The following is a 24623-nucleotide window of genomic DNA, read 5'->3' as shown; positions in this document are numbered from 1 at the left end:
TTGTATTTTACTACATTAATTCATTTTTTTTTTCTTCAAATCTTTTTAAAAATCCGGCCCTCTTCAATTTCCTGGTTTTAAAATCTGGCCCTTTTGAATTTGTAATTGAATAGCCCTGTTCTACCCCATCACACTTAGTTGACCAGGACATATTTAGTAATTGTAACATGTGTCGATGTGTTGTATCTGTGCGTGCATTACTAGTCTTCGTGGCTGCGGTCGAGGTACAGACTCCTCCGGCTCCTCCTTCTCCTCTGCCAGAACAGGAGGTAGAGAGAAACCCATGTCCTCGTCCATTCCCTCCAGGACTGGAGCAGGATCTGAGGCTGAGAGGGGAACGGAAAATGTTGAATTCATTTAATTTTTCTTTGTAAAATGATATTTAATTAAAACCTTTGTGCCACCTACAGCGGTGACAACGACGAGGCTTAGAGAAATAGATATTCACATCTTGGATCCAACAGAGGCCATGATCTCAAGCTCAAGGGTGAGCAGACTCAGCACAGCTAAAGTCTGTGATATATATTGAGAAGACAATAAATTGATTCCTATTCCTGGCCTGCTTACTGGCTATACACTCCTCCTCTGGACAGTACACCGGACCTTTAAACCTCTGCTCCGACAGTAGTGATGACAACAGGGCCAGAAATAACCAGAGGGAAGAATTTTCATCTCAATTACTGAACTGATCCTTTGAAAACAAACCGCTGCAGTCAGTCAGATGTTATATAAGAGCTGCATGAAATGTATTCACACAGAAGGGAAGAAAGGGACTTGGGGACCAACTCGCATGTTCAAATTCAGCAGCATTTCTTCATTATTCAACAGGTCTATTTCTCCAGGTAGTAGATGTTTACCTTGAGGGAAGTCGGCCTCCAGGTCTAAGTCCGGCTCATACTTGTTGTCGTCGTCGTCATCCTCCTCCTCCTCCTCCTCCTCCTCCTCTTCTTCTTCTTCTTCTTCTTCTTCTTCTTTTTTCTCCTCCTTTTTCACCTTCTCCTTTTTCTCTTTTTCTTCCTCCGAGCTGCTGCTGCTGCTGCTGCTGCTGGAAGACTCGCCTTCTCCTCTCTCTCTCTTCACCTTCACCAGCTTCACATCTGAAACACAGCCCGGTCAGTGTCATCATTTGCTGCAAGTTTTCTTCAAACTAAAGTGAGGTGAGCTTTGTGTTAAGATTGGTGAATTTGTAAATACAACATGGTTTTTTGTAAAGAAACAACAGAGGTCTGCTCCACTGCACCAGGATGAAAGCACACATCGAAGAAACTGATATCTCAAAAAAAGTAACCGTCACATACTGTAAACTGAATTTCCCCTTGCAGGATTGATAAAGTGTATATTCTATCTTCTTCCTCTTTATACAGGAAGTGTACCTGGTTTTTGGTCCTCCATGATCATCTCAGCCATAGAGATCAGGCCGGCCTCCACAGAGTCAGACGCCACCTTGTTTTTCAGGTCGTTGATGGTCTGGACGATCTGCTCTGCCCCCTGCAGGGTGGTAGGCAGAAACACAGGCACAGGAACCTGGACGGGAAAGATTGGGAAAATGGTAAATGACCTCGAGCTTGATCCGCGCTTTTCTCGTCTTCTGACTACTGAAAGCACACTGAAATTAATTCTTGCTTTATACCTTATATGAGCTAAGAATCATCTCTTACCGGTACAGGCAGAGCGACTGGAGTGGGGGTGACCTGGGAATACATATTCATGGGCATGGGGATGAAGACAGGCACAGGTATGGGTACAGGGACGTACTCCCTCTTCACACCATCATCTACATCTGTGAAAATAAAATACACAGAGGTCATCTGCCAGAGCCTGTTTTGGGAATTTATTATGAAACACCTTTGATTGCCTTAAATCCCGAGCATTTGAACAACCTGAGTGTTATGCAGGTGTTAAGATCTTCTCCAGCAATTATGGAGGTAGTTTTAGATCATTCTTAAGGGCTCAATGTAAAGAACAATCTTCTGCAGCTACACTGTTTCTTTTTATCGGGCTAACTGAACCACCAAAACAAATTTAATGCATCCGTCTGCAGTCCTCCTCTTAGTAAGATTATCCACTATACCTGTCTGTAAAAGTTTGCTCTGCATGTGTGGTTTGCAGTAAGTAGCTTTGGTCCTCGTGAGTGGCTTGCAGAGCACCGCCTTATTCTTGACGTCTCTCATCAGACCTCCGCCTGCGTACGGCGAAGTAGCCTGAGTCGCCGTCTGCAACGCGGCACAGAGAACACATCTGTTATTATACGGAAACACATAATGGGACTGTAGCAGTCCATTACCCCACAACATAAACATTACACAGACTCTCACCTTTCCCACTCAACATGTACCATACACTCTTCTCAATTCTCTCTTCTCCCTCTCATTACCACCTTACAAAAGCACCATCTCTCCTTCCCCTTCTCTCTCTCTCTTCGTTTTCTTCTTGTATCCTCGTTCATGTTTGTCATATTGTTTTCTAATTTCTTTGCTGCTTGTAGTCTGTCACTTAATGTCTCAGTATTTTTTTTTATTGTCTTTGCTGTCCTCCTACTCTATGTTTTTTTTGCATTGTTCTGTTTGTATCGTCTAGCACTTGCACTGATTTTTTCCGAATTGCACCATAAAAAATAAAATAAAATAATAATGATGATTCTGCAAAGAAAATGTCTACACATTTCAGGTTAGAAGGTGCTTAAACTGATGGCTTATGTGCAAGAGTAACAAAAAAAGGAACTAAGAATCAACACGTTCCATAATTTCAAATCAAACAAAAAAACTTTTCCATTTTCTTACTCACCCCGAGTTTTGCCTCTTGCATTTGATACCCTGTGAAGATGGAAAAGAAATACATCAAACCTTTAATTTGCATGAAGTATTGTTATGTGACACATAAAAAGTCATGCACAAATTGAATTGCTTCAATTTATCTTTTAAATGTTTTAAATACCACTTTTTATTACTTCACTGTTTTGTATCGTTACATCTAAAATTGTGTTTTGAGGCAGGTTTATAGATGGGCAGAGGAATGCAATGACCGAGCAGTAAAACACTCGAGCATTGCTCTAAAAGACACACTAATGGAGGAAAATAAAGAAATGTAAAAAAAAAAAGAAAAACAGATAAATATACAAAAGTGTGAATTAAGTGCAAAGTGCAGCCTGTGTGTAGGTGTGTGCGTCATGTATAGAACTCATTTTAACTGCACCAAATGAAAAACACAAAAAACACACAGTTTGTACCTATGGTTGTGTTCTCGGGGCCTTTTTGTGTGACCATGATGGGCTCGTTCTGCTGGCAGTAGAACTTCAGCAGACACTCCTGGTCACAGAATTGCTTCATCTCCGCTCTCCACATCACAGACTCTGTCAGGTTCCCCTGCACCTTACAGCAGTCGCATCTCGCCGCCTAGTGGCCACAAGAGGAATCGTTTCAGAACATTCATTTAACAGATCCTTAGCTGTTTTATTCAAATATAAAAAGTATGACAACAGACCTTGTGGTACCAGTCGTGGAACTTCTTGGCACACGTCTCGCTGCAAAAGTCCCGCGTCATGCCGCCGAGCTGCTTAGTCACACCTCTCTTACAGAGCTGGTTACAGTGGTTACAGCTGACACACTTCAGACCCAGCCGCCTGATGAAATCCTGCTTAAATAACAGCTTACAACCTGAGAAATAATCCAACCAAGAAACAGGTGAGTAGAATCATAAAGAAGGAGGAAAGATGAAAAAGTAAAAATGATATACTGTATAAAAAAGGATTGAAGGGATTTCATCTTGAAGCAACAAATAAAATCATAACAAACAAGAAATATTCTTCTAATATCAAGGCGCAACGAAAACCTCAAGACAACACCCATCGTGGGATGTAATCATTCTTTAAAAGACTACTTCAAAGCTTTCAAGGAATTGGCTGAGATTTATCAAGAGTCCTTCAGACGAGATGAGAGGGTGAGAGATGAGTACCTTCGCTGCAGAAGGGTTTCTTGACCCCGGAGAACTTAACCGTCTCATGAAGCGTCTTCTCCTCTTGGCAGTACTCGCAGAACGTCACGATGCAGTGGAGCTTCTTGTAGTCCTCACAGCACGCCTTACTACAGAACTGGTAGGCTTTATCCTGACACAGACAGATACATATAGATGCATGTAAAACCACAATTCTGGTTTTGAAAGTCTTAAATAATGCATGGAGAAGTAAGAAAACTGCAGGTTGATGCTACAGCGGTAGACTGCTACATTTTCAGCATGAGTATTTCTGACATTGATTTTGTCAATTAAATTAAATTAAATTAAATTAAATTAAATTAATTGGCCCTAATTCGTGTAAAATCTCTGCTTCAAAATAATCAAACCGTTTGGAAATGATCTATGGTTTGTGTTTGCGCTCTGATTTAGGCCCTGGCAGCAACCATAAACCCATTTACAGAGCGCTTCTCCCCAGCACTCTTTGTTGCTAGGTAACTAAATTTAACTTCTGCTTCCCTCAGTAGTGACAGTTTGGTCGGTTTAATTTGCTTTAAATGTTGAACATTTTCCTTTATTTAAGTAAATATCAACATGAAATCAATGTAAATGAATCTGACAGTGGCAGCTGCTCAAGAAGTCAGATTACTTTCTCCGCTTCCATTGTTGATGACAAAGCTAACATCAGAAGTCCGGCCCCTTCTTGAATTTGATTGGTCAGAGCGGGAGAAGTGACATTGACGAGCGCAGTGCTATTCTAATGAGTCAAGCTGCTGTCAACTGGGAGGGCTGTAAGTGAAGTGTCAAACACAGCTGATGCCAAGAGCATCTTTGCACTTAGATGCTGAGAGGTGAAAATGCTGAGTTGCATTGGTGTTGTATCCCCCCAAAAAAGAGCAAAACAAATGTAAAGAAAATTAAATGGTCTTAATATGAGGGAAGAACTCCAGCCTTAAACATTCTTATGAACTCTAAAAGATGAAAGAAAAGAAAACCTTGTCAGGATGTTCTCACCTCCCACTCCAGGATTTCAGGCTTCAGGCTGAACGCTCCTCTGCAGTAGTTACATTTCAGCTGGACGGTGTTGTTTGTGGTGGAGTTGGGCGACTGTCCATTTGTGGCTGTTTGAAATGTAGCATTCTGTGAGAAGAAAACGTCACAAAAATATTTAGATTTTTTTTTATGATGTGCAGTTGAGTGCAAAAAATTACACTCAATGACTTCAATAAAAAGGGACATTTTGAGGCCCTACAATGGTGGTGGCCATGTTGAAAAAAGCACCTCAACCTAAATTTCCGACAACCTAGTAATCTGCATGAGATTAGTATGCATGTTTGCTTATTTACAGCAGTATGCAGCCTCACCTACACAGCCGCTGAGATACGGCAGATACAGAAACTAATCTTCCTTCAATTAGCTGAATTTAAGAAATAAAAATGAACCGATTCTTTTTGGAAGTTTTTTTCACTGGTGGACATGCATGTCTTTCGGTTATGTTCTGGTTTCCTGATTCATGTCTTCTGGTTTTGAACAGCAGGAGACTCCTCACCTGGAACTTGGTGACACATTGCGAGCTGCAGAAGTTGAGGATGTTTCCCTCTGGCAGCGTGGCCTGGTACTGCGGTAATGAGTTCCTCTTGCAGAAGTGACATGTGGGCTCTGTGTCTGCACACACAACGACAATCGAACATTAACACTCACCGACAATACATTTGATACACTTTTCTTTCTTTCGCCTTCCTTTTTATTGGCACATGTTGTTACAGTCTATTTGGTGTTTAGTATCAATGGAATAAATACTCATGATCTTCAGTGGAACATTATAGAAACAGGAGCGCCATAACCATAATGTTTCTTTTCATAGCTTTTACAGATACTAAGACGCTAAGACTTTTAAGAACATTAAGTATTTGAGTTCAAATAGTTTTCTTCAGAAAATGAAGCAAATACAAAATGAAGTGACTGGTCTCGGTTAGTCTGGTCTTGACTACAACACTAGAGTGCAAAACCGAGACATTTAGGGATCAAGATCGAGGTGAATTATAAAAAGGTAACTTTTTTTAATCGTTGATTTTACAAACGTATGGTGGTTTATGAAGTATTTTTCACCCTTCTGCTGCTTAGTTGACACGTTCATTGAAGAGTGTACATACCAATGAATTAAAAAAAAAAAAAACCTTAACACATCCAGAGAGAGAAATAATTTCATCCTGAGAACAAACCAAAGGTTACCCAGACATCGCAATCATAAATTCTAATTATTTTTCTGCTCCTGCCCACACATAGACCTTAGAAAATAACCTTACTCTGCGGATATGTCGAGGTCTTACTAAAAACATTCAGTAACGTTTCTGATGGACAAAGGAGAACAAAAGTGTACATCTCTGGAAAGTCTCTAGCTCTGTTTGGTGTTCTGAAGTCTGGTTACTCACTAATGATGGTGGTTGGTGCCAGCTTGGCCTTGTTCATGCAGTTGACGGAGCAGTATGAGCACATGACGCCACCCGCTCCGATGCTGTGGAGCACCTCGCCTGTCTTTATTAGCGTTTTACAAGTGTTGCAGCTCGCTAGTTTACTGTTGACCTGGGAGGGACAGAGAGCAAAACATCACAATAAGACAACAAGCAACTCAATGTGACAAAGAGACGTGGCTATAGCTTCATGGTTAAAAATTTAAATGCTTTGAAGTTGGATAATTTTAATCGGCTCACATATTGATGTTTTAAAGAGATTGCTCATTACTGGACACAGACAGTGTGAATATAAAACACAAGCTTCACCTAACAGTCTGCCTTCTGTTTGAGTTTCCAGGTTTTTTTCTCTCCAATTATTACCGAAATGTTCTATAAGCTGCTGTTGCCAAGCAACAAATACAATTCACCCCTCTAATAACTGGCCAATATTGAATTACAACTCAATTTAGTTGTAAGTTATTCAGTAAAAACAGAATTACTTGAATTTGAGATCGAGAAGAGTGCAAACACTGAGCTGAACGACATGAACGCTCTAAAGTCAACATAGAAAAAATGACTGAAGTTCTTGCTGTCAAAGCAGAGCTGTGATTTCTAACAGATATGGTTGAATGAAATTAAACGAGGCTCCATTCAGGTTCATTTCCCAACCCTGTGTCCTGTGTTTGGGTCTAAAGTACCTGCTTGAACTCCCTGATGCAGTTGTGGCAGCAGAAGCGTTTTTGTTGGCCGTCGACCAGCAGGAAGTGGTTGGCTGACGCTCTGCTGGGCAGGTAGTCTCCGCATTGCTCGCAGCAGTTCATGATCAACCCGTTGGCTCTGCGGTAAACGTTGAAACAAGTGTCGCTGCAGATCTTGTGGGTCACGGTCTTAAAGCTGACCTCGTGTCGGATCTGTAGGCAGAGAAATGCAGAGAGAGTCTTATAAACTAGACCGATATATCTTTCTTTAACGCATATTTGCCCGTTAAGTTTAGAGCAGCTTTGTGATGCAAGTTCACTTTTCTCTAGAGGAACTCCAGCTGAGCATCCGGGCAAACACATTCAGTTCTGATTAAAATGCTTTAAAGGCAAGCAGTGGATGTTAGAAAAAAGAAAGTAAAATTGACATAAAAACCAACTAAAAAAATTGATTTGTTATTTCATAAATCATTTTTTATTTTTAAAGAAAATACTTCCTCTGATTATGGAGAACATGAGAACAGTGAACAGTGAGGTCTCAGAAGGAAGAAGAGAGATAAATATTAAACGAGTGTGAGCTGAACAGGACACAGACAGAGAGGGAGGGCGCGAGACCGAGGAAATGTAATGCTGTCAAAGGAAATTATTATTAATGGATAAGAATCAAAGACAGAAAATTTAAAATAATGATGAGAATATATACATGAATGAAACAGGACCTACAAACACTGAAGCCAGCGGAGTGAAGCCTCAGACTCACAGTCATTACATTTTATTACACTGAAAGGAATGACTTGTTCTGCTGTCTGAAATAAAGTTGCAGGTTCTGTGTCGTGGTTAAGAATGACCACATCAAACAGACTGACCTCTGTGAGCTTGCCGCAGACGGTACATTTGGTTTTGATGCCCGACTTCGGTGGGTTTTGCTTATTCTCGTACGCGCCGAGGCATCCCGTGCTGCAGAACTCCTGGAACGACTCGCTGGAGTCCACCTGGGCCACGATGGTACCCTTCATGTTTGTGATGTCTCTAAAAAGGCACAAAAACATGACAAAGAAAAGATTAACATCTGCAGAAAATATAAACACATAAAGACATTCTTGTTTTCGTTATTGTGTTTCGGACTTACCTTCAGCTATAGTTCAGATATTAGGTTAAATAATTAGGTATTTTTTATGATTTAGGTAGTGTTGTAGTACTCAAGATCTGTCTTGGTCTCGAGATCACTTTTTGAAGGTCTTGTTTGGGTCTAGACAGACTCCGGATTTTACATTAGGACCACCACTCATAGGCTATTTTTCCACGTCAGTGAGTTGAAAGGAAAACGCCTCTTTCTAAAAGAACCAATAACTTCATTCATTATTTTGATTTTTATCCCCCACATCCGCAACCTTCCTGGTGCTATGGTCTAAGTGAGTGACACGCCCCCTGCACACAAAATGATGATTTTTTTCATTGATATATATTGTCCTAGTCTTATCTCGGCCTCGCCCTGCCTTGGTCTTGGTCTTGATCTGGTCTCGATCCCTAAATGTCTTGGTCTTGACTTGGTCTCGGAGCAGTCTGGCCTCAGGTATGTCATGGTCTCGGTTAGTGCGGCCTTGACTACAACACTACATTTAGATTATTATCCTAAAACAACAAGACTTTGTCCAGCCCTCTGCAAGCCCCCAAAAAATCCCCCATTTTTCTATTTGGAAAACAGCACGTGATATCAAAAAGTATGCCTTATCTAAACGTAGATTGCAAATGAGGGATATCAGGATATCAAAACTGACATGGCTTGTAATGCAGGCCTAACATGGGTTAAAAATCATCTCATAATTGGGGAAGAAAACAAACTCAAAACTCACTGTTAAGAAATATTTGTTCCAGACTTGGTTCGTTGTTAAACTCCTATGTGTTTTGTATACAACCGTAAATTACAGCGATGGTTCGAGCATCTTTCAGGGGAGACTCACTTTTTGCACATGGTGCAGCTCTTCTTGGGGGCGGGTTTGTGTGAGAAGGCAGAGAGGCAGGTGGTGGAGCAGAACAGGTGCGTTGATCCTTTACGCTGGTAGGCTGTTTGTCCTTTCTTCAGAGGCTTTTTACAGTTAGCGCAGGTCACCTGGGATAAAACAAACACAGACGATTTAACTGCCGGGAAGTTCAACAATAGAAATAAGCATATCTATGAATTCACTTTATAAGCTGCAATAAATATCTGTCAGAACAACTCTAACAGCAAAAATGATAAAATTCAAATGTCTATTGTTTAACCCCCAGTTGTGAATCACCTTGACTGTCCTTGGCTGTGGCTGCGAGCCTGAGGAGGATGTCGTCGAGGAAGACTGGCCCGCAGGTTTAGGGAGGGAGGTGGCTGGTGACGGAGAGTCGACCCCCGTCTGTTTCTGGTTGCGGGGGACCGAAGCCGACTGAGAGATCCACGAGTCTGAAGGACAAGAAACAAAAGACGTTAGCAGGTTGGACTCTGTAAATCCAGAGTCCACAAGTTTGAAATCGGGCTGCTTCATGCACTTCAGTAGAAGCTTCACAGATGTTCTTCATCTCATATGTGCACAATCTAAAAGAGCTGACAAGAATATTCAGATCGTCCTGCCAGAGAGAGCAGAGCTCACACAGATGTAAACATAATGAGACTGACACAGTAAATCAACCTGATGTTGAAACGCTTTGCAAAAAAAACAAAAAAAAACCTTCATGATTCTGGTCAAAAAAAAAGGTTGATAGATACGTTAGCCTTCAGGGCTAGACTGTTTACAGTTGCTTGGCAACCCCATCAGCTGCTTCGTCTCCTTGAAACCCTCTCCGTAATTGGATATCGTTGTCCTGCTTAGAGAGATCTGATGTAATCATCCATATTTAAATCCTGAATAACCAAAATGTTTTACATTTTCGGCAGCCCCGACGTGTCTGCAAGCGATTCACAAATCTACTTAAAGACTGGATCCGAAAAGCTCTCACATTACTCCATAATCTGGGTCAAATGCTTCAACTGACCAAGGTCACTGACCTGCTTTTTAATTTTGCACATCTAGGGGCTGAATCGGGGACACTCTTAAAGTCCGAGAACAGCACTACTCTTAGTAATGAAATTTCAGCTGAGAGTCAATCCTTATTAGTAAACATCTGTGGCCTTAGGGCTGAATGAGAGCAAAATCTTTGGAATAACTTAATGAGAGGAATATGCTCTTCAAAACACAGACGGCAAGTACAGTTGTTCACAATGGACATGTTTGATTTCAAAAGCGTGTTGTTGAATCTGTTTCATAATTTATTCAACAATAAATGTGCTTCTTAACTTCAGGAGATTATTCATATTTTCAACTAAAAGTCGATGGAAAGTTAAAGGAAGCACTGTCTAAACTGCACATACATTGGCAACATTAAGGAAGAAAGAAACATTGCAAATAAATTTGTTGGTTTTTTTGGACAATGTGAGGGGTTTGCCTTTCAATTTAAAAAAAAATTGAAGTTCAAAAATGACCCATATTTGGCTCCTTAGACACATGGCAGCGTTAAAGGAAGAATGTGCATCTTCTTGATCGAGTAGATGTCACCCTTGAGCTCCAGCATGAAACCAAAACAAACTGCTGTTTGGCGACACCTCCGCCATAATTAAGCCGCCGCTCTCCTCCAGCGACACACCTCTAACCCCTCTCCACTTGCCTTTCCACTAAGGAGTTATGAATTAGAAGACAACATAATTACGATAAGCACCTTTAAGTGCAAGCAGCAGACAAAATTGCTCGAGCTGCAGTTGTCTGTGTCCTGCATTGTTGTGTAAGCAGTCTAATGTTAGTGCACTTTGTTAACTCGTAGCTTCATATTGCACATAAATTGACACAGAATGACCGTGATCTGAAGACAGTTAAATCACATCCAAATAATCAGTGAGCATGTTATTCTTCTTTTCTCTAGTCCTTGACTGAAACAGCTTTTATACACAGGGCTGTCTCGTCCATGTAAACACGGCTTTGACAACAACACAGCTGGCTGGACTCACGCTTCCCACTCACTGTAGACAGTCATGACTCAGAGAGACGTTTACACAGGATATACGGGATCTCTGCTGTATTTGTGTAAAATGTTGCACATTCTTCCTTTAATCACCAGCCAATTCTTTTACAGTGGACTGGTTATGGTCAGTTTTTGATTTTATTCAGTTTTTGTATTAAGTAGTAACCTTTTTTTTCCAATCCTATATCCACTATTCTTTACACTCTTGTACCTGATTTATTGTATTGATGACATAGAAAAGCTGTCTCTCCAGAGAAAACATAACTGCAACACCAAGAATTTGAACCAAAACTCAGCACACATATTTCACTAGAAACTAGAGACACTGAAGGCAGTTTGGGCAAAAGATGAAAGAGTTTGAAGGCTTAGCAGTCATCAAAACATGACGAAGTAATCCACCAATCCAATCCAAGTACGCTTGCACACGTTTGATTAGCCAATCATGTGTTTTGGTGTATGACTCTGCATTGTTTGAAGCAAAAGTTAGGCCAGTTTTGCCAATTTTTGGTAAAACAGTGTATTGGCTGATTCTGAAATACATTTAGAGTTGTATATTATTCATATATTTTCACATACATTTATTAATCTGTTTTATTAAGTGGCCTGAATGTTTGATGATGTTTCACTTTAAAGCTTTGCTGAAAATATTCCTGAAACTTAATGCAGATAAAGCTTCTGAATTAAATAAGTTGAGGTGGTCCTTAACTCCAAATTCTAAATTAATGTTTTAGCTTAACAGACACAAGAGTGACAGCTAAAGGAAAAAGCAGAAACATGTTGATTTCTACCACTCGCATGATAGTGTTGGCTAACTTCAGGTCAAAGTAAATGTATGTGTAAGCAAAGCAGCCTCTAATTTCATATTGGAACATGTCAAGCTAATTGACTTTTGGCTTAAATTCATCACCTGCTCTATTGTGCGTCCCTGTGTCTCCATTCTGTACCAGCTGGCCCATGGGACCTGAGCCCCGCCCAGGGTTGAAGGAGGCCGTCAGTCGACCAGGTGGGGTGTCTGGATTCAGGCTGAACGCGCTGCTGATCTGGAGACCGTTTTCCTCTGCATGGCTTTCACCTTCCTGGTAGAACAAAAGACTTGAGTTAGCTTCTCCTAATTGAAAATACGTCAGAAAAGAAGATGGTGTCACATGCTGTGCAGTGTGTTGAATCTGCAATAAATCTAAAGTATTCTAACCAGAAGCAGCCCGCATGTATGAACAAAAAGGAGCATGAAAAAATCCGCTCGTTGCAGTGTCTTAACAGAGATAACATTAGACACTGTGCCAGGACGAAAACCAGCTACACCAAAGATCACACCTGCATTCAAGAATGTCTACTACACAAGAAGAACCACATTTCCTGGAACTCGGCCTCCATGCTATGAAAACCTTCAAAGCAGCCAATCAGCTATAAGTCACAGCTTCTCTAGGTGTTTTCACACATGCACAAAACTCCTGAACATTTACAGAATTTCTCGGATCCAGCTGCAACGGTCTAAAGTCTTCACCCGGAAAAATTACTATTACGACTCTTATACGATTGGTGGGCTCGTTGAGTACAAAACAGCTTCACACTCTTTCCAGCTCACGAGTATGTTCATCTTTGCTCTTTCATCAATACTTCCAATTAAACATAGCATTGATATAAAGGCAAAAAAAAAACGTCATGTGTTGTCTCCTGACTCACACAGCCCTCCTCCACCCCCCGTCTGACAGGGAACGCTTAATGCTGTGACAGACATGTGAATAAGCAACCCATTAAAAACTGAATTAACCCAATAATAGGTGCCTAGGATTTCCAGTTTATTGAGGTGGTTTCAAAACAGGTATCATTATGGTTTGACTGTTACTCATACAACTCAAGTATACATAAAACCAGTTCATCTGATTCTCACCAATGTGACAGCCGCCTCCCCGCTCTGAAGTGATGTCACCGATGTTATCATCAGGTTCAGGTCTCCTTGGTCATCTTCGGGATGTGGTGGAGTGTTTACTGTAAAGACTGTGGCGCTTTCTTCCTGGCTACTGGAGCCCAATGTGGTGACGCTGGCAATCCTGATCTCTGAATCCGGCTCGGTGCTGCTGAGTGCAACCGGCGAGTGTGCGGTGGAGGAGCCTCCAGGGTGTGCTGGCGAGGAGGAGGAAGTGTCCTTCTGCTCAGAGTCCTCCTCGTCGTCAATGACAATGGGCTCTGCTTCTGTGGTTGGAGGTTTAGGCGCTGCTGCTGCTGCTGCTGTGGTTATGCTGGAAGACGCAGGGGACCGGGGGGTCTTGGAAGCCGTAGACATGTCTGCAGTCGGCTCGGGACTGTCTGTGCTTGGTGTGTCGTTTGGAAGGGTTGTGGCAGAAGGCTTGGGGGCTTCCTCCCCTACTAGAACCACATCATCATCATCATCATTGTCCTCTGTGCCACCCTCCTTTGTTGCTCCATCTTCTGTTAGCATGGAAACCGCCTCCCCAGCCTCTTCTGAGGGGGGCGTGCTCTCTTGCTGGGGAGAGGGAGTTGCACCCATGGGCTCCACATGCTCCCCTGCCTCTTCTGCTACGGCAGGGCTTGGTTCTGACTCCCCGTCCATCGCTAAGGCAACCACCTGGCAGCACAAAGAAAAGAGGACAATAAGGTGAGAGCCAGCAGCAGCAGTGATTGGTTTCAGGATGCCTGACAGCTGTTCAGGTAGAGCAGGTGTCCCCAGAGAGCCACCCCCCTTCCCCCACCCCCCACCATCACCACCACCACATAGCCTCCTTCTGCCTAGTGATGACTCATTGTTAGCTACAACCTTTTCAGTGTCAGTGTCTTCATTGGCTGAAATGTGGTGGACATACAGAACAGTCAGCATTATAACAAATATTTAGGGTTTTAATCTTGTAAGTATATAATATTAAAGGTTATATTTAGTGGAGATAACGACTGATCCTTTAAAACACCCATCTTGTTTTCAACCAAGCTTGCCCTACATATGAGCCTTTCATTTTTAACTACAACAACACAGAAGCAAAGGGAAAGCTTTTAATGGTTGAGACCTATTACGGAATCAGCTATTCCATCAAGACCCTTTTTGTGTGAACATTTTCCAAATTGATTGCAATATTGCTTTCAAGAAGCAGTATATTGAAAAGCGGGGAGGTGCTGTGCTCCATAGTCAACCCTTTCTGGTGTCATTTCAACTAGAAAATGTGACCTGAAAGTTGACAGCCGCAGCTAAATAGATGCAACAGTAGAGAGTAGACGATGTTTCCATGGCGTATGAACGTTGAATCTAAAGAGCTGCTACCAGCCTGCACAGCAACGGAGGGAGTAACTTTGCTCCTCCCCCTCCTTCTTCTTCTTCTAGGCCCTGTCACGTCTCTTCCACTCATCCTCCTCTTCCCGTTCTCTGCATCTCCTCACTCGACCACCCAGCATCGCACTCCTCCTCTTACCTGCCGCCTCTCAAGTCCCCCTACCTCTGTGTGCCACTCTGCACAGCTTCTCTCTTGTTGCCCCCAGCAACTGGTGAAGCTACACCTTGGTTGCCATGGTTATGGTAAGGCCCAACACCACCACCACAGGGACTTGTTCTCTGTGCTCTACATCTGGGTGCTGATGAGTTTTCCGGCTCAATATGAACAGGGTTTAATTAACAAGATGCATGATGCTGAATTAGTAAAAAGCCAACTCAAAAATGTGTTTAATACTTTAGCATCTCTATGAATCCATAGAAGAAGAAAATACAAATCACATGGGTTGTCGGCTGATTTGGTGGCACACTCGGCATCAAATATTATCCAGAGCACTTTTGGGGATCTCTGCACTCACTAGTGTTGATCTGTTTCTGTCAAAATCTCTTTTTCATGTCACACAGCAGTGAGGGGAGCCGTGAGCCTCACATCACTGCTGACAGCTGCAGCACGCACGCACGCACGCACGCACGCACGCACGCACGCTGCAGACAATGATCTTTGTAGCTTCATGTTCTTCACCCCAACAGGCACCATAAACAGGAAGAGCCTGAGAACACATGACTGCAGCCTTTAGAGCTCTAACAGAGATCAGTCTACACTACAGGAGGAAGCCAGGTCGTATCCTTGACATCATCACGGCGGCCATCTTGAACTCTGCTATGTAAGGTAAAGCGAATAAAACCGCTTCACGACACCATTCCTCACCTCGCGTTCCTCAATAACTTTTAAAAAGGGGTCAAAAGTGGGGCACTGATGACCTAGCGGTGAGGTCGCTCCCCATGTCAGAGGGGAGAGTCCTTCAAGTTGGCAGCACGGATTTGAGTCCAGTCTGTGGCTCCTTTCACGCGTCATTCCCCTCGCCCTCTCTCTTTCTCTACTCTATCCTGTCCAAGATGAAGGACTAAAAGCCCCCAAAAATAAATCTTATTGTAAGAATAGCTGGTATTTTTAATCCGGTAAAACCGATGAGTAAGCAGTTATGTACAGAGACAAGCCTAGCTGGTGGAAGCTCGGCTCACAGCCCCCAAAGTTATGTTAGGCAGAGAAACACCAATTATTTCTGTAAAACCACTCTATAGGTTTACCAGTTTCAATTACAGGTAATTTAATTAACCTTCATGTACTACCACTGAAGGAGGCTGAACCTATTGATCAAGCTGATGTTGTAAACAGCAGCTCAGCTCGCAGCCCCCTTTTCACATATTGTCCACCGAAGAGCGCAGGACGGAGACTCCTTTTGAAATGACACTACAGAAGGTTTCTTTTGTCATCTAGTTTTGTGTCTATTTTTGTTGTCGCTACAGAGGTGTGATGTCTACCAGGAAAACTAAGGTGGGGGGGGGGGGGGGGGGGGGGGCGCTCATTGCATTTAAAGAGACACACACACCAAAACGGAGCACTCTGAGAGAGCTGGTTTATACAGGGTCACTAACCTCCTCTGGTGCTTGATTCATGTTATATTTTGACCAAAGCACAGCACAGATGTTTCATTTAGACCACAGGGGACTGTTTGAAAAGGGGATAATATGTCCTCTTTAACCAGACAACCGTTTTTTCACAGAGGACTTTACATCAACGACGAGCTAAGTGTCAGATATAAGGTGCAACTTGTGCCTATTTGGTGTCAGCATGCATACTGTACTTATGTCTTTTAAATCTTAGTAAAGAAAACATCTCATAAATGTCAGTTTAGCTTGGGTGAAGGCTCATTAAAGCCTGTGTCTTCCAATAAAAACAATGCATCATGAATACACCATACATAAGGCAAGTAGCAAGTATGATGACTTCTTCTCTGTAACACACTGAAGCTGAGAAGGGAAGAGCTGCTCACAGAGACCATGTGACAGGAAGTACTAGTCAAAACAGCATGACATTCAAGATCAATAAGTTGTTCTCTACTGTTAAAAAAAAACAAAAAAACAGAACAGGATTGCTAACAGTTCTCTAGAGCTTGTGTTACCCAGGCTGGTGTTTTAGAGTAGATATCCTCCTAACCTAACGTCTTATGAGAGCAGGGTTATAACACATCTGCCCGATGTCTGTGGGGTTAACTGGTGTCAAAAATACTAAAAGAGGACCCACAGGCCCGCTTCTTCATATGCAACACCTCCCCAAAGCAAAACTGAGCTGCACATTACAGCCTTTATGTCCTGATATTACTCCAACAGAGAGAATCTATGTGCAAGGAAACTCAGCGGTGCTAGGGGGGGGGGGGGAATAGCCTGGTCCAGACTCACTTCAGACTGCAATGCAGAGCTATGAGCATGCCTGCATTCACGTGGAGGAAGGAGGGAAACGAGGCTCCGGCTTTAATGAGCTCTGACATGCAACCTTGTCTCCCAACGTGAACACCAGGTGGACAGAGAGGTGGGCTGGGGGGAGGGGAGGGGAGGGGAGGGGAGGGGGGGGTTGAGGTGAGACTGCCTCCATGCAATAAAACACTTAAAATCAACGGCTGCGCCACACCACCACCTCCATAGGTGCTCCTCTACCTGTCTGTTTGCGCATGAAGCCGTTTGCGCCAGTTGCGCAGATAACACCAGACAACTCACAAATTCAAATCAAACGCCTGAGATTATTATATAAGGCTTATGTCACTGAGAAGTGATGCGTAATGCGCAGCCACCACAGCTTCTCTCCCCCCCCCCACCACAAGCCAGCTGATGGCCCAAAATGCAGTCCATTCCGGTTACCTGGCAGCAAAATGCAAAACTACACCCGGGACTATTCTGAGCCCCACACAGCTGATGAGCTCTCCTCTGAAATGTTAGGAAATCGGCACACAAGGACAGCCTGTAACACGCTTTCAGGGGTCGCTGAAGTCCCCCCCCACCCCCCTGGTCGTGCCCTTGATTATCAACACCGGATAGAGGATCAGATCCATAGCGAGCACCAAATCCGGTCAAGGCATCCGGCTACAACGGGGATATAACTCGACCTGATCCTAGCTTCCTTGTCTGCGCACATCTATCCCCCCCCCCCTCCTCTCCAAGCAGAAATATAAAAGCAAACTTGGCTCTAGATGACAGATCCAAAAGTTCAATTAAGCCCAATAAACGGAAAAAGCACTACCTGAGCAGCGCAACTCTTCCATAAATAACCCAGGTGAAAATGGGGGTGGGGGGGGGGAGAGAGAGAGGGGGGGGGTAGGTAGGTTGGCTACCAAGTTGGGATCCAGGAGAAACGTGGTTCAGGGTGTTCCGTTCCCACCCCTGCCCTTCCTGGCGCAAACAGCCATTGGATTAGCGGGCGGATCGAGGGGAGGAGAGCAGACACACACAGACTGCGCCATTGTGAAACACCAACCACCCCGAAATGATCACAACTCTCATGCACATCAAATGATTCAAGTACAGGAGGAGATGTTGCACCGTGTGACACTCAAAAAAAACACACATCCTACCCGCACATCTGCCACCCCCCCTCCCCTCCCTCCCTATGCAGTTTATAATTTCCAGTCGGACAAGTGCCAGTGCCACCAAAAACAGACCAAGGTTCCGCACAAAAAAGCCCGATTTTTATGATACCTGTGACGCCGTGGTTTTAATTGGAAAGTTACCCTGCACGGAGTCCACCCTTGCTGGCGCAATCAGTGGCATGTACACCCGGCTGCCGCTAGGGGCGCCCTCTCTCTCTCTAGGTATCACATGAACTACCTTCATTTGTGTCATGCGGTGGTAAACAACCAGGCGCAAAGACAAATTACCGCATCGCGTTTACAAGAGTCTCCTTGGAGTTGCCGTGACCCCTAGGCCAGGTAGTAACTCAACATTTCACAGGGAGATATAGTTGCCCCCCCCCCCCCCCCACACACTCCCCCCTCCTCCCCCGGTGGAAAACAGCCTGCCGTCCGCCATTAGGGAGCAAACTGAACAATACTGGAGACTAGAGGCGGCAGCAGCCACAGCACACACACAGCAAAGGGAGCAAATCTGTTCAATTTAACTGTTTATTGTTCCCTTTAATGTGTGTCCTCGCCCCCGAGTGAGTGCTCAGAGAGTCCCTGGACTTCCGGCTGATGTCCCGCACAAGTTTCCTAAAACTTTGACCAATTAGGCGTCAATGTGGAACATGTAAAACGGCGGAGAAATATGCTTACCGGAGTAGAGCTCGAAACGGTGTAGCGCCACTTTTGTGCCTTGACATTAATCCCAGGGTGCGCGTGCGCACAACGTAGAACTTTCCACTTTCCGTCCAAAGATCGTCTATTGTGGTGACGACTCACTACGCGCGATTGGCGTCTCGCGTGACGTAGCAAACACGCAACGTTGTGGGTGGTGGGGGGGTGTCCAATGGATACCTTTACCTTTCGGGGGGGATTACGTCTGGGTGAATACAAAGAAACGCATTTAGTTAAAACGTTGCTTGGCCAATACGAGAATCACCACTTGATTGCAAAGGCAATTATTGATTTCAGGTCTGATTTAAGCATTTAAGTGATGTCAAGTAGAAGCAGGGGTGCTGCCAGGAACTCTGTGCTCCATGAATACATATCTCTCATTTAGCAACACTAAAGCTGTCTGAAGGCTACTGTTTTGCAAAAGAAAAAAAGGGGAAATACAATTGTTGTTATGATCACAAAAGTTTAGAATTATATATGTAAAAAAAAAAAAAAAAACATTTTTTGGGGCCCTGATCAGTCAAGGGCCCTTAGAAACGTCCTAACTGTTCTCCCCCTTTACGGCGTCCCTGAGTAAGAAGTATTTAGTTTCTGTCTACCTGTGGGGGCAATAATATACATAGATGCTTCTTAATTCACAAGAAGTTCAAGATAAATATCTGGCTAACTGTGATCTCAAATGCCCAACTACACTGCAGCTGCATTTTTAACAATCAGAATAATCAGAAAGCAAAGACATTCATTCTGCAATGGAGCAAGGGGTCGATAAATGATGGTTGAAACCTTTCTTTGTTACCTCAAAACTGTTTCCAGCTTTTGCAACAAGAATGGTTTCCATCGTATGAACACAAATACCCTTATATACACGGTGGTGTGGTTATGCCTAAATCTGATTTTTTTTTGCTAAGTACATTTAAACATACCAGGAATTTGACTTGGTGACAAAAGAAGTGGATATACTCAAAATGTTTGTTTTTTTTAAATGGCCCATCCAGTAGAGGATAAATGGCCTCTGTTATAAATAGTGACATATAAAACTACACCTTAAATGTGGCTGTCATCTACAAAATTACACATTAAGTATTTAATTTCACTTGATTATATGTTACAATTAGGTCTAAAATGTAATGCTCTAAATTGTTTAAAAGGTTTATTAGTTTGTTTCTGAAGGCAACTAGCAACCCCACTCTTGGTGGCTTGGTTCCCACGTTCCCCACTTTAGAAACCACTGGCCTAGAGCACAGCTATTCCTCATTAAAAACATACAAACAAGTATATAAATAGTACATTTAAAAGCTAAATCAAGCACTGCACTCAGCACAAACATCACATTTAGAGGAGATCATTAAAAATATAGTTTACATGAATCAATACATTTAATATATTAAACTTTAAAATAAATTCTGTAAAACATTGTCAAACACAGGACATGTAGTTAAAGCATAAGGTTAAGATAAACAAAAACTACAAACACCTATGTGGATAGTGTATTGCATGTAATGTGCACTGTAATAAACTTAATAAAAAAAAGGTCCGAAAATCTCTGCACTGTTCCTTTAAGCAGGAAGCCCCTCCTACTACGTGTGTATGCTCACGTTTAAAGTAACTGGAATTAGAGGCAGAGTGAGACCTCTTTCGTTTATGTTCCTCTTCGACAACATCCATTCGTATTTCTCTTTTTTTCCCTCCGTCGCGCATGCGCAGGAAGAGCAATCAGTGGTGGCATGGTTGGCAATTAAATTGCTCCATTAAGCTGCTTTACCTTACCCGATGCATATCACACCTCCAGTGTAAACTGACTCCCAATGAGCCGCAAAACATGATATACTTTGATCTGGTTCTGTTGGAGAGACTACAACAAGCTGTTTTGAAGTACACAGCTCAGGTCCAATCAGGGGCAGGGATCCGGGTTGAGAGAGTTCATGCACTCAGCATGATCTGTCCGTGCAACAACGAGTTTCCTCACGTAATTGCATCCAAGTAAACATGAGGGGGAACCAAACGGACGCAGAAATAAAAGTTAATCCAACATTACTGCAATAAGAAAACAGAAGAAGTAAGAAACAGGATATAAATGGTGTCAAAGGAACCAAACTGAAATGCATGTGCAGTAAAATCAATCCACACTCACTTCTAAGTACACCAAGATAAAGAACAATCATATATACCAACATCAAAGATTAGGTGGCGATAATATCCCCTTCATGAGCGCAAATTAAAGTCGAATGAAGTCATGATCACGTTTTTAATATGGCGGATCAGGTGCGTTCAAGTGACTTAAAAACCAACTGTGAAAGGTGCAGAAGGAACTCACGTCATGCAGATAATGAAACACATCTCCGCATCACCTCAAACACCCCTTAAATGATCAGATTAAGTGGATAAAAAGCAGAAGCAGAGAATGTGGAATAGTTTGCATTCGCTAAATCAGCCCGAGAAAGTAAGCTATAAAGCAGCCGGGTTGCCAGGTTTGATGTCGATGGTTTTTTTTTTTTTTTTTGGTAATCAGAATTTATTGCATTTCTCTGTTTCATCTCGTTCAAATTCCACTGAAATAGATTAAAACGTGATCAGGATTAAAGCAGAAAGGGATTAAGACGGATTCCTAATCACCAAACTGGTAGCCTTTATGTAATTAGAATGTCTAAGAGGCGTTTGGGGACCTCCGTTAATTTTCATGTTGCCTTCCAATGCAATGACGTCCTCGACTCTTTTGGCTCTTTACACGTAACATGCGCACCTTTCAACGGATATGTCAGCATTTATCTTAAACCTAGCGCAACTGGTGGCAAATGTGACACATGCGATGCTATTGTGTTTAAATTAGGCTATACACCTTTGCAGTAGGGGGAAAGCAACCTAATAGGATACATCGACTACTCGTTAAAATCTCGGGTTAAAAGTTGATCCACTGTGGGTCAAAATACTAAATCTATCCCAGAAGCCAACAAACGCACCCCACATGACTGTTGTTTGACTCAGTAGCCAAAATTACTGAGTCCAAAACCATAAAATTGAGCTATAAAGTTGAGTGTCCAAAAGGGGGATTTGGCGACATAGACTATGTGTTGCTCATAGACTGTAAATAAATCAAGTCAAATAAGCATCGGCTTTATAAGTTTACTTACTTTTGGATGAGCTAACTTGGATCCACTCGATCCAACATTAACCATAATTAAATATTATAGCCTTTCCGCCCCTTGTGAGCCGTCTTTCCTTGTGAATTTAATAAACCCCACAACTCTAATTTAAAATATTAAACCCGCTGCTAGACGACTCTATGGTTGTTTTTCTAACCCTTTAACCCTTTGAATGAGCTGTTGTTGATTTGCTCATGTTGAAATGTCCATTTTCCCTGCAGCTCTCTCTGGTTTGTGTTTTGAATGTCATAATAAGTCTATACAGAAAAACTGAGGAAACAGAAGTTATTAAGTCCTTGAATGTCACAAATTCTGAGTCTTGACTGGTGTGCAGCTCGGTATTATCGTTTGTTTCCCCCCCATGTGCACCTTTCTCACCTTGTTTCTTAAAGCTGCAGTACCTTTCCTCCAGCAGTTCCTTGATTTATTTACCTGACCCCCTCAGGCTTTACAGAGCCTTTAAAAGATGAGCGTCCACTCAGCACCTCAGCAGCATTGACTGTAAATATTACTGCTCAGCAGTCCGGGGTTTCATGTTGTCTTTAAGTCTGATGGTTTAAAAAAAAGAATATTGATACTCCTCCCACTTTGTTTCTTTCCCATGCATCCAGGAACAATTGTCACTCTCGCTCTTTCTCTCCCACTCTGTAGTAGTAGAAGTAGAAGTTCAAACTACTGTAGTAATAGCAAATGGTGGGTTGCCAGGTTGTGTTTTAAGCATTGTTGTTCAACTCTTCACCAGGGAAATGTCTTGTATCGGTCCTCTGAGAGCTTCTGCTGTCACTGTGTTGACCTTTCTGATGAAATATTCACATCCTTAACATCCAAATTCATTCACTGAAGTAAACAAGTAAGAATCCACACGAGTCATCCTGCAGAATAATTATGCAAAAGTTTTGAAATTATACTAACACTGAATTTAATCCAACATAAGAGGTTCATTTGAATTTAGACACTGATTTATTTTTGAGAGTATTGATAGGTAAAAGGGGCAAAATGATTTTAAAAATGCTTCATCTCAGTACTTAACAGAGGACAGCTTGACATTTGGGTTGAACAAGGAGGATTTTTATTTGGATAGAGGTTGGAGGTAAATGGAGTTTACATGATTGTATGGATGCATATTCTACAAAACGGCCCTCTTCATGTACAAAGGAGGAGGAGGACTTTACAAATGTTCTTTTTCCTTTTCCTTTGCACCATTTGTATCTGTCAACATTGTCTTTGGATTCTGTCGGGCACTGCTGTTATTCATAAATACTTTTTTAAACCTAAACATTTCCACTGAATCTTGGGGCTCAGTCTGTAGGGATTGGTCTGGGAGGCTGGAGATTTTCGCTGGTTCAAGCCCCGGTGTGGACCAAACATGGAAGTTGGTCTGGAAGCTGGAGAGGTGCCAGGGCACTTCCTGAGTACTGCAGAAGTGCTCTTGAGCAAGGCACAGCTCTGGTGCGCTGCCTGTGTTGCAGTTTGTGGCAGCCCCACTCTGACATCTCTCCACTAATTCATGTCCAGAGAACTAAGAGTGGAAATAAATATGTAGACAGTTTTATCGTAGAGACACACAGTGACATTTTTGAGCCTCTAAACAAACAGCATGGGGCTCACACTTCCTCACCATAGACTGTAAGTTCCTCACACTTACTTCACAGTGTTTACCTGCAGGAACATTCAAGGTTTAATTATATTCAGAGTGCTTTGAACTAGAGAGTCTTCAGGCAAACCAGGAGACCTGTGGCATCTTCAACAAGTGATCGGGACTGAAAGTGTTTTGAAAAAACTATCAGCAGACAAAGAGAGAAAACAGACTAATGTATCGGCATGAACGCCCTGTTTTTTCTGGACTATATGTCTGTTTATATACCGTAAGATTCATCTCAACTAAAAGTCTAATTTCTGCTGACCAGTTTTGAATGCATGCTAAAAGATGACGTAGTTCTTAGTTGATGCGTTCTTCCTGCCAGGGAACCACTGATATCCGTTCATTTCCAGGTCATTTAAAAATCAATCGGGTAAAATCGTTGTGGGTTGGTGATTCACTGTTGTTCCAGCTTCATTATCAATGCACCGGAAAGTAGTGTGAAGTCCATATTGATTTTAAAAAAGACCCTCAGAATGATAACTAAAGTCAACGGCCAATGAGGAACCCTGTAACCAGGTGAGTCATGCAAACAAAAATTTGGGTTAGGGGGCGGAGGTTAAGTTAGAGTGGGGTCAAAAGGGGGGAATTATCAAACGTTCTACATTTTGAAACATTTATTATCAAAGCAAAATGGGTTCCATCTTTAAGGGATAGTTTGGAAATATGATATATGGCACACGTAGAAGAATGTGTCTGACTTTAAATATTATTAATCATGACTACATATTATACCAGAGTGAATGGACATGACGAGCCTGACTGAACATTTTTCCCAGAGTTCACTGATACATCCTGTTCAGCACAAAGAGGGGATAGTGTGTTGCACCAAGGACTGATTTTTTTAAATTTATATAATTGTTTTTTAGGTGAACAATCGCAATTTTGTCTTATCATTTTCAGCCACACTGATTGGGTCTGATCACAATCCCAGTCATCACTTATCTAAAACACTAATGGTACGCTAGTATTCAAAAATCTGAATCGAAACTCTTTTCCTCTCTCTGACATGTTTGGTAAAAGACTGAAATTAAAACCATCTGAAGCCGTTTAATGGCCAAGGAGTTTCACAGGTGTTGGGTTACATATCTGGAGAGTCTTTATGCCTGATCACACTAAACTGAGCTTTACTTCTATGAACACCAGGTAAGACATATTGGAA

General features: G+C 42.5%; 1 protein-coding gene across 2 annotated transcripts in view; it reads right to left on the bottom strand.

Moving 5' to 3' along the window:
* Positions 1–18811, bottom strand: part of zmym2 (zinc finger, MYM-type 2) — a 28260-nt gene extending 9449 nt beyond the window's left edge. The window contains exons 1-19 of one of the 2 annotated variants that reach the window (XR_010667617.1): positions 18662–18811; positions 13014–13709; positions 12030–12198; positions 9379–9533; positions 9061–9209; positions 7966–8128; positions 7100–7312; positions 6381–6531; positions 5498–5613; positions 4963–5088; positions 3952–4102; positions 3481–3653; positions 3227–3392; positions 2785–2813; positions 2072–2213; positions 1659–1780; positions 1374–1524; positions 858–1097; positions 202–326 (exon numbers count right to left, since the gene is read on the bottom strand). Coding sequence is in view for 1 of the 2 variants with exons in the window: in XM_020631985.3 (XP_020487641.3) it covers positions 202–326; positions 858–1097; positions 1374–1524; positions 1659–1780; positions 2072–2213; positions 2785–2813; positions 3227–3392; positions 3481–3653; positions 3952–4102; positions 4963–5088; positions 5498–5613; positions 6381–6531; positions 7100–7312; positions 7966–8128; positions 9061–9209; positions 9379–9533; positions 12030–12198; positions 13014–13694 (3222 nt within the window). In the remaining variant the exon portion in view is untranslated. The remainder of the gene's footprint in view (positions 1–201; positions 327–857; positions 1098–1373; positions 1525–1658; positions 1781–2071; positions 2214–2784; positions 2814–3226; positions 3393–3480; positions 3654–3951; positions 4103–4962; positions 5089–5497; positions 5614–6380; positions 6532–7099; positions 7313–7965; positions 8129–9060; positions 9210–9378; positions 9534–12029; positions 12199–13013; positions 13710–18661) is intronic. The other variant, XM_020631985.3, reaches the window with a different exon arrangement.
* Between the last annotated feature and the right edge of the window lie 5812 nt (positions 18812–24623).

The sequence above is a fragment of the Labrus bergylta genome, chromosome 13, assembly GCF_963930695.1.
Source record: "Labrus bergylta chromosome 13, fLabBer1.1, whole genome shotgun sequence".
Classification (NCBI taxonomy): domain Eukaryota; kingdom Metazoa; phylum Chordata; class Actinopteri; order Labriformes; family Labridae; genus Labrus; species Labrus bergylta.
Note: the sequence above shows the minus strand (reverse complement) of the source record. Positions and strands in the feature narration are given on the sequence as shown.